We start from the raw sequence: 10,644 nt of genomic DNA, 5'->3' as shown, positions 1-10,644 counted from the left end.
TCAAATTGGGTATCTAATAGCATTACAATAATAGGTGCAATCCCGTATTCCTCGGACTAAAACTAGTAAAACTGTCAACAAATAAAAATTCGCTCAGAGCAAGAGAGTAACTTTGGAAAGTATGGGATCGCTTTCTAGTAAAAAACGGTAACTTCTGTCAACTTCAACATAACCTCCAAATTTTGGTTGTAAATTTTTGCGTATTTTATACGTAAACACATTCAGCTCACACATATAAATTACCAAAAATACATTCAAATTGATTAGAATCCACTTAAACAAGTAATTAATTAATTAGAGTACACTTTTCTCTTGTTTACAATTTGGTTGCCAAACACACTATAGCTGATCGTTTGACACATTTACCAGAACTTGCCAGCAAAAAATCTTCGGACTAAAACTGGTAACTTCTGACAGAGAGAGGGCCTTTATTACTATCTTTTTTGTCCTCTCAATAGTCAGAGAACCGAGTACGGGATCGATTTCCAGTAAAATCAGGCTGATTCTGACTATTTCTGACTAGTCTCGACTCGTACGGGATCGCTACTAATATTTTAAGGCAATTTTCTGTATTTCTAAAGTCATGCCTACTAATTACCTGCCATAGATACATTTTATTTCTATAGATAGTGGCATCCATAGAACATTGTTGCTGTAAACCAGTGTAATTTACCCAAATGTTTGAATTTTTTTTTATTAAATCTCGCAGATACTTTTTGGTAAATGATAGATACACAGACATTTTTTTCCCAAGCTTACTTTTTTCCGTCATCTCATAGTAATAGAAAAATGGTTGAATTATTATTTTTTTTTACCTATTTTACACTAAAGATATATTTGGTATCTTTCAGATACTTTCTAAAAACTGAAATATGTATTGCTTTCTAATAGCCTTCGATAAGTGGTTTTGTGATTTTCTCCTTAATTAATTTTTGGTTTTAAACATTCCCTAAATAATAAGCTTCTTTGTATTGAGAGATACTTCTTGCGAGGAAACTAAGATAAGATAAGATTTCGAATTTAACTGAAGCTTAGAAAGCTAACTGTAAGTCTAGAATATTGAAATTTTATATACAGAAATACTTCCGTGATAAAAACATAACAAGGTAAAACCATTGAGAGGCAGTGTGACGTTTCCCAGCAATATAATTTTAAAATTCAAGACTCAAACACACGCAAACATTCTCATTTTAATCTCAAACAACAACAATTGCGAACAATTTAATTTTTTTACATTCAATTTTATATGATTTTAAAATGCTCGCAAACATCAGAAAAATAATCATGGCCGACGAATTGAGAGAATGAATTTACCTTGTAATGTTTTTATCATGCATACTTCTGTAAAAATTATTGATAAGCCCTCCGATAATAACTTTTTTTAATATAAATACTTTTGTAAATTCTTTCAAAATAAATAATAAATATTGTCTAAATATATTACATACATACATTCATGCTTCTCATCCGAGTATCTCTAAGATAATATGTAAACTTAGTTGGTAGAAAAGAGACTCGAATTTTTCGGCAAATACTACTTTAAAATTTTACTGCTCCTGCTATCTATTATAGCGACGGCACACATTGAGGTTTTGTATCTTATAGATACTGTGCTCTTACATAATGTAGATATTTTTAGAAACTGGTAGATATTATTCGAAAAAGTGGTATTAAGGAAATTTCTGCAATTAACAAACGAAGAAATGCTTGTCGGTAGTTTAAGATACTTTTGTATCTTATAGATATGTAGTTTTCTTTACTTTTGATGCTATGCGTTTTATAAAAACGACCTTTAAAATATACAAAGAAAGTAGAGGTTTTATCAGAGTTTACTTTGAAAGATAAAATAAAATAATATTATTGAAAAATGGTAAGAAACTCTGCAATTTAAAACAGAACCTGCAACTTGGAAAATCAAGTAAATTGTTTATAAAAATTTTTAATACCTTTGTCATTTAAGTAGCCGCCAATTTTTCGCTGCGATACGCTTATAAAATATGCCTTCCCCTCTTTTACTGTTATTTTACCGTTGAATTTTTTATTCCTCAATGCAGTTGTAAATATTTTAGAATTCTCAGCTTAGATAGAGGCTTAATATTTTAGAGATAGTCTTAGTAGCTTACGAATATTTTTAGCATCTCAAAGATACTTGCATAAAAAGGCCCTGCATATAAATAATAAGTAAACAAATAGATATGAAAGAGATGTTGCCAGCTCAAGATACTTTTGTATCTCAAAGATAGATTTGGCAATTTAATTGTATCGTGAAAGCTACGACTCTATAATATCGAATAATATAAAAATCAGTTGTATCTAAGACATATTTTTCTCATCCGAGTATCTCTTAGATAACATGTAAACTTATTTGGTAGAAAAGAGGCTAGAATTTTCCGACAAATACTACTTTAAAATTTTACTGCTCCTGCTATTTATTATAGCGACGGCACACATTGAGTTTATGTATCTTATAGATACTGTGCTCTTACATAATGCAGATATTTTTAGAAGCTGGTAGATATTATTCGAAAAAGTGGTATTAAAGAAATTTTTGCAATTTACAAACGAAGAAGTGCTTGTCGGTAGTTTAAGATACTTTTGTATCTTATAGATAGTTTTCTTTACTTCTGATGCAATGCGTTTTATAAAAACGACCATTAAAATATACAAAGAAAGTAGCGGTTTTATCAGAGTATACTTAAAAAAAAAAAAACAATTTAAAATAATAATTGAAAAATGGCAAGAAACTCTGCATTTTAATGCAAAACATGCAGCTTTGAAAATCAAGTAAATACATATCACAGCATCTATGCTACGCCCTTAAACTATTTATAAAAATTTTTAATACCTTTGTCATTTAAGTAGCCGCCAATTTTTCGCTGCGATACGCTTATAAAATATGCCTTCCCCTCTTTTACTGTTATGTTACCGTTGAATTTTTTATTCCTTAATGCAGTTGTAAATCCTTCACTTTATATACTTTTATCACACAATTTTCATGTATCTGCTTTACTTTTTGGTCAACACAACTTTGCCACACTTTATTTCATACGAGTACAGCTTTGCACCCGGTGTTCTTAGCTATGTTTATTCCGTAGAATTTTCCCATTTAAGAAAATCAAGAATTTCCACACTAAGCACTGCTCAACACACTACTCACACAAAAAAAAAAAACTGTCAGAAAGAGAAACATAAATAGATATGAAACACGATTTAAGCGAAAATCACGTACAACTCGGAACGCCGCTAAAACGCAACTGAACATCACAGCAAATAGTAACAGAGCGCAAACGTGGCTTAGATCGACGACAATTAAAGTGCTGTTACCACCAAGAAGAAATACCAATAAGCTGATGGCTTGATGCTCACTTGCCGTTTGTTTATGTTTTAAGCTCGTGTTAGCTGGCCTTCGAAGCGCACATTTCCGCAGTACAGCGCGTGGCTATGCTCTCACTCTCTTCTACCACAACTCGTATCTCATCTGAGAAGCATTTGAGTTCGACTTGATCAAGCGATAACTAGTTGGCCTCCAGCAAATAAATACTCTGCAAGCACATGGGCTCAAGCCGGCTTATTTGAAAAAAAAGGAAACTACTGAAATGCTCACAAGCACTCAATGGCGCTCGCTTGTACTCTCACAAGCTCTATCACCTGCCGGTTGTCAATTTACATAATTTAGCTCAAATTTTGTTTGATATTTAGCACAAGCGCGGATTGAGGTAACTCAGCTAAAGATCAGCTAAAAATATTGAAATATTTGTGAGGGAGAGTGTGTATAATTTTTGGAATGCAGTGAGCGCCTCTAAGTAAACACTGGCTTAAGTGATTAAGTCAAGGTGACTGCGTGCTAAGAAAATGTCATATGATGTGCATGTGATGCGCGCTTGATGTGGCTAAATGCTGAGTGACAGAAATGAGGAAGAGTAGGTTGCTGGTTGATTGAGGTTGGTCAGTGGTAAAGTGAAGGTGAAACTTTTTATTTTGTGGCATTAAAGTTGGAAAGAAATTTGTATGACAGATGAACTTAAAAAAAAAAACACATTATTTAGATAGAATCAGCTTTAGATTTTGTGAAATTGGTTTACAAAGGAATATATAGGAGTGTACTTACGGGTAATGACATTAAACACATTTGGTAAAAGATAAGTCACCAAAGTTTTGCGTGGCATGTCCCAGGCGACATTTCAAGATAAAATAATTAAGGCCGTTATTCGAAAGACGGATAGAAGTTTTTTGAGCAAGTAGCGTAAAAAGGAGGAGGATTAAGCAGATTTATAAACCTTAGCAGGGTAGCTGAGAAGTCAATGCTGTGATTCGTCAACAGCCAATCAGCTGCGGAGTCCGGAGAGATATCAGGCCGTACCACTTGGGTTCGTATTACAGCAAATGAAAGTCGGCGCCTAGCGAGTTGTAAAGCTCTATTGAACGCGCGCAGTCGTCTACTGGCCAAAGTTACTTTGAAACCTTGCAGGTCGGGGGTTTCGCTCAGCGCACGCTAAGCCAAATAAAAACCTAACTGTTGCGGAGGTTGGTATTGACATCATCCGCCTGATAACTAGGGAGATCAGGGTAGCATTTTCGTAGGTTAGAAAAAAACTAAAGAGTTTGGTCTAGGTGTGAACGAAGACAAGACAATGTAGCTAGCAAGAGATAAACACGCCTAAGGATCACCTTGGCAGAATTAACTTGAAAGTAGTGGTAGACTTTATCTACCTAAGGTCCAGTATAAACACCACTAAAAATGTCAACCTGGCGATCAAGCGAAGAATAATTCTTGCCCACAGTTGCTACTTTGTGCTCGGTAGGTAAAAATTCAAAGCTTTTTCTCGCTCCGTCCTTTTATATTGCGCATAAACGATGGGCGATATCAAACAAAGATGAAAAGTATTTGGGGGCTTTCGCATAAGGGACGTGTACCGAAGAAGTAGGAATGACGAACTACACGAGCTTAAAAATACAATAATTACGCTGGCTTGAGCATGTTGTACGCATGGTTGACTCCTGGCACCTGTGGAGGTCAACGAAAGAAAGGCAGCCCTCAAACACAATGGAAGGATCAAGTAAAGCCGGACCTATCTGCATTCAGGATGTACAACTGGCGCAGCCTCGCAAATGATAGAGGCAATTGGCAAAATTTTTTGATATCGGCCGAAACCGACGAAAATTGTACACTCAAACAAGAAGAAAAGATGAAGAAAGAAGAAGACAAGACTAGCTATGCAGTTTCCTGCAACGTCACTGTGTCCTGAGACACAAAACACCACGGTTTGGAAATAATTAGAGGCGACCGAGTGGCCAAAATCGCAAAGGCGGTAACAACGCCAAATAAGATGACGAAGATTGAGAGGTACATCAGGTATTCCGCGACCAGTTTCGATACCGAACCAGAAGCTTTAATAAGGGTAAACAAATGCAGGAACAAAACGTAGATGACAAAAATTTATTAGCAACCGGCTGACTCAGTGGAGACGGTGGGGTCGCTGGTGGAGCAGGCAATGAGATTATGCGATACAACTAAAAGACCGAATTTGGGATATGGAACAGGAACAATTATATGGGGAACGCCACCAACATTAATATGTAACCAACCAAAAGACGATATGAATTTTAGGGTGAGCTAAAAATTATGAGACAAATTAATGAATATCTAAATGCGCTCAAAAATTCCAAAGGCCAGAAAAAAAAAATTAAGCAGACAATAACAACACAACAAAACCTTATTTATTGATGTACCCGAGGTGAGGTCCAACCAAAAGGTTACGAACCCGGTTAACCCGCAAGTGACCGGGTTCAGGGAGCGGGATGCGCGATAGGAAGGGGTGGGGAAGCACAAAGGGAGGACGTCTACCGACAATAACGTCCAAACATAGAGAAATACTAATTATACTTAAACGGTGGTCGGTGTGTGCGTCGACCATGGGGAACTCCTGCGGGGCAATGTCGGCCAAATCCGGTACCGACACCAAATCCCCCGTCGCCTCGCCTGGCGCCAATATTAGTTTTGCCTGCTCACCTGCAGTCTAAGTGCCTCTGCCTCTTCAACGTTCACTCAGTTCTGCCCCGGCGCGCAACTACGAGTAGGACCGCATCCTACGCATCGGCCCGTAAAACCATGGGGACTGAGTGCTAGCGTTGCTGGTGCCCTATAAATTAGCACCGCCCCGATAATTCTCTTCCTCTTATTTCCTTACTATTGGTCGGTATCGTTTTGGAGCGAATACCTCTGATGGTCACTTTTCTCTTTTCTGCTTTGCACTTTCAGTTGAGCTATATGCAACGCAACGCTCTTATCGGTTGGAGTGAAGAAAATTAGAGTAAAACGAAGTGAAAAACAAAACCAAACTTTGTTGCGCCCAGTACCCGAAAAATTAGCTAAAGATAAATTCTCTTCTCTCAGATATCGTTTTGGATGTCAACTCAAATTTCTTAAGATGTAAAAAGATGCTTTTTGTTATGGTTTTTCAATTCTGACTCACAATTTGTATTCAAAAATATAGTAAACAAAAATCTGTTGGTCTCGCTACTAGGTATGCATATTCCTCAATGGACTTTGTGCTTAAGACAATGCGTATGCAGTCGTACAGCTTAGCTATTTATCGAGCGTTCAAGAAGCACGTACATGTTGCAGAAGACCGCGGTCATAGCAAGAGCGCTTGCGATAAGCGCCGAGACATTGGTTAATGACACACACACATAGTTGGTCAAAACTTCAATGTGCTGACCAAATGGCAGAGACAGATTGGTTAATTGCTGCAAAAGCACATTTGATGATAAAAGAAAAAAATATTAAAAGAATTGCAATTTCTATGCAGTACAGTTCTTAGTCTCATGTAAGCATTTAATTGCGGCATGAGTATAAAAGTAATGCAACCTTCAAGTTCGCATCAAAACATTTCAAACTTTGTACCAGTTACACAGCTGTTGAGAAAATGTGGCAAATACTTTTAGTAGGCTTCCTAATTGGCACCGTGCGCTGCTCGCTGGATACGCCGCTCTGCCCAGATGGTGGTGAGCCGGTATGCGCTAGAGATGGCAGCGAAGTTATTTACTTCGAGAACGAGTGTAAGCTGAATGTTTACAGTTACAAACAACTTTTTGCTGGTAAAACGAGTGAGTATTGCTTTTTAAGTACGTCCTTATAGGCTTTCACTGAAATATAATATTTTCCATAGAACCCACTAGAGTAGCACTAGAGGATTGTTTCTCCAATTGTGGGGGCATAATATGCCCAGCCATTTACCAGCCAGTTTGCGCACAACTAACTCCTACCGGTACTTTGAGGACGGTACCCAATGCCTGTTTGGTAAATCAACTGATTTGTGAATCGCGGCAACGTAAGTAGCACATTGTCCTTGTGTCCAGCATTTTTACTTAAACACATTTCTTCTTAAAAAATTATAGAATGGATAATCATTGGTATTGGTCCTTGTCCGACGACCGCAGAACCAGCATCTGCTTCAAGATATCCGTCTTATATTTCTGATCCAGCGCCAGCGCCAGCTCCAGCACTAACTACAGAACCTTCAGTTTCTACCAATTACGGTGCGACTGCTCAAGCACAGGGATCGAGCTCAGAGCCAGACTATTACGTAGCACCAGCACCCTCCGTTAATCATGCTCCAGCATCTTACGGTGTGCCAGCTCAAGCACAGGACCCAGACTATTACGCAGCACCAGCACCAGCGCCAGCACCTTCCACTAATCCTTCTCCAGCCGCTTATGGTGCACCAGCTCAAACACAGGGATCGACCTCACAGCCCGACTATTACGTAGCACCAGCACCTTCCGCTTATCCTCCGGCAGCGTCTTACGGTGCGCCAGCTCAAACACAGGACCCAGACTATTACGTAGCACCAGCACCAGCGCCAACACCTTCCAGTAATCCTTCTCCAGCTGCTTATGGTGCACCAGCTCAAGCGCAAGGATCTAACACCGAACCAAAATATTCCGCACCAGCTCCAGCGCCGTCACCGCCTGCTAGTCCTGCTTATCTTCCTATGTATTATAATGCACAGACCTTAGCACAAGCACCGGGATCGGGCTCACAGTCAGGCTATTCCGCTGTACCAGATCCAGCGCCTGCACCTTCTGGCTCTGCTTATTACGGTGCTCCGACACCAGCTCAGGCTGAGGGCGCGAACTCAGAGCCAGACAATTATGTTGCGCCATCACCAGCGCCGACACCTTCTGCGAATCTCTCTACTGCTTATTATGCTGCACCGATGCCAGCTCAGGCACAGGAATCTAGCTCCGATCTGAAGTACTACGTAGCAGCACCGGCAGTCCCTTCTTCTGATCTATCTGATTCTCCAACTTATTCCGTTTCTCCAGCCGCAACTCAAAGCCAGGGATCAGCGTCTGAGCGTGACTATTACGTTACGCCATCTGCATCATCTTCTGCTTATCTCGATCCTGCTCAGGCTTCTTACAATGCGCCAGCGCCTGCACCGTATTCAAGTCCAGCTGCAAACACTTGCCCTTCAGAACAAAGCTCGCCCTCTTATGCTGCTTCTGAACTTGATCCAGTAGCATCTTCCTACTCACAGTCTGATCCTGAGTCTTATAAAACTTCAGACCAAGTGCCAGCAGTTTCTTCAACTGCTGTGGAAAGTTCGGCTGCATACGCATCTCCTGATCAAAGTAGAACTGGAATCTCGAGGCCATATGCAGCCATAGACCAAGATCCAGCATCGATCTCTTACCCACCGTCTCTAGCTGCAATTAGTTTTCCAGCTTTAAATCAGTATCCAGCAGCCAGCCCAGCATCGTACTCATATCCTGCACAAGAATTACAGCCAAATCCAGACCCATACATATCTCCAGTGCGAAATAGTGCACATTACGGAGCTGTTGGCCAAGAACCGGCGCCTTACGCTAACCCGACACCAGAATATGCCTCTGCTTCAGACACGTACTCAGCTCAAGAGCAAGTGGCACACCATGCTCCAGCAGCCGCACAATCTGCATGCCCATCATCGTATCAAGCTCCAGCTTTCTCTAACACAGCCCAAAAATATGCTACAGATCCAGAAGAAAACGCTTACTCCGAACCTGCTGTAGGTTCAGCACCATCACCATTACGGGAATATGCTTCAGATCCGACAGTCGATTCTTATTCAGCTCCAGCACCAGCTCCAACACCGATTCTTTACTCATCACCATCACAGGAATATGCTTCAATCCCATCTGCAGATACTTACTCACCTCCAGCTCCAGCCCTTTACTCAGCACCATCAACGGAAGACGCTTCAACTTCGGATCCTTCTCCATCCACTTCTTATAAAGCCCCGGCGTCTTATTCAGTAGCTGATTATGCGGCAGCTCCAGAAGCAATGCCTTATCCAAACCAAGCAAAAGGATCCAACGCTGAAACTTATGTGTCTCCAGACCCAAATTACAGCGCACCAGCGTTGGTACAATCAGCAGATCCTCAATCACACTATGCGGCACCAGCACCTACTTCGGAAATTTATGTTAGCCCTAGCCAAGATCTATCAGCAGCTCCAGCTTCGTACACATCCGCCGAAAAATGCGTAGCACCAGCGGCGGAGCCAGCCTCTTACACAACCTCCAATCAAGATTCATCATCACACACATACTCAGCCTCACAGTCGCAGACGCCAAGTACAGAACTGGGTATTTACTCAGCTCCTGCGCAAGACCCATCCGCAGCTTCAAATCAATATACAGGATCGTCTCAACAAAATACTTACACTTCCTCGCCAGCGTGCCTAACAGCAGCACCAGCACATCCAGCGGCTCAAATCGGTTTACGAGAAGAACTTCCATACATTTCCGAAGTGAAGGCACCCGGCCTCACTGCTCTGATTGGAAAATGGATTGACAATAGGCAGACAAATGTAGGCAGTGGTTCACAATATCTTACGCCCTTGTACTATCAGCCAACTTATATGGTTATCGAATATCATGGCTCGAAAGGAAAACGATCGTATAAGTAATTTCACGTTTTTTAATCCAAATTGCGTTCTAATTGTACATGTGAGTGCAGTGTGATTGTGTTAATCAATGTATGAATGTATGTATGTATGTAGCTGTAAGATTCCCGACCCATTGAAAATGCTAGTTAGTAGTTAAATGAAAAAAAAAATAAGTAAAAATATTATTCGAAAAATTTTTGTGTAAAATAAATATTTTCATCCAAATTGAAGCTTTTAAACTTATTTTCAAATAAGAGAAATAGGAAATGGTGCGAGTTTCTTCTCTTAACATGCAAAAAAAAAAAATCCGTTGCAGTATTTTTTTGGTTCAAAATTTTGGCTTATTGTTTCAAAAAAGAGTTTATTCCAAAACAATTTTAAAAGCTAGCTCTTACGGAGATTAATTGCGAACGGTTTCTAGACCATAAGACACTGAAGATGGGTAAGGTTATACTACGGTGCTTTAAACCCTGCACAACTGGGAGAGAAACAAACCAAGGACAGTTAGGTCCATCGTTATGCCACACGTGCGATCTCTTATTCCCTTTCTGCAGGTTGAAGATTTCGATAGACCTCAGATATAAAAGCAGAAGTAATAACTATTAAAAAGAGAGAAAATTCGAGACGAACTCTGGGAGTAATAACTATTAAAACGAAATGAAGTTCTCGTTTGCTTGCTTGCCGCATGTTCAACTTAAGTAGTGGCTAG

General features: G+C 39.9%; 1 protein-coding gene across 1 annotated transcript; it reads left to right on the top strand.

The window, feature by feature from the left end:
• Positions 1 to 6,926: 6,926 nt before the first annotated feature.
• Positions 6,927 to 9,956, top strand: LOC118753856 (extensin-2-like). Its single transcript, XM_036488730.1, has 3 exons — positions 6,927 to 7,107; positions 7,170 to 7,331; positions 7,399 to 9,956. Exons 1-3 carry the CDS (start codon positions 6,927 to 6,929, stop codon positions 9,954 to 9,956), a joined length of 2,901 nt encoding a protein of 966 aa, XP_036344623.1.
• The last annotated feature ends 688 nt before the right edge of the window (positions 9,957 to 10,644 follow it).

The sequence above is a fragment of the Rhagoletis pomonella genome, unplaced genomic scaffold (genome assembly GCF_013731165.1).
Source record: "Rhagoletis pomonella isolate Grant_MI unplaced genomic scaffold, Rhpom_1.0 Rhpom_scaffold_02946, whole genome shotgun sequence".
NCBI lineage: Eukaryota > Metazoa > Arthropoda > Insecta > Diptera > Tephritidae > Rhagoletis > Rhagoletis pomonella.
The sequence above is the reverse complement of the archived record's forward strand: the minus strand, read 5'-3'. Positions and strand labels throughout refer to the sequence as shown.

Coding starts and splice junctions, on each gene's coding strand:
- LOC118753856 (XM_036488730.1), top strand. CDS start 6,927: ATGTGGCAAATACTTTTAGTAGGCTTCCTAATTGGCACCGTGCGCTGC. Junction 7,108..7,169: donor ACTTTTTGCTGGTAAAACGA/GTGAGTATTGCT, acceptor TATTTTCCATAG/AACCCACTAGAGTAGCACTA. Junction 7,332..7,398: donor GATTTGTGAATCGCGGCAAC/GTAAGTAGCACA, acceptor AAAAAATTATAG/AATGGATAATCATTGGTATT.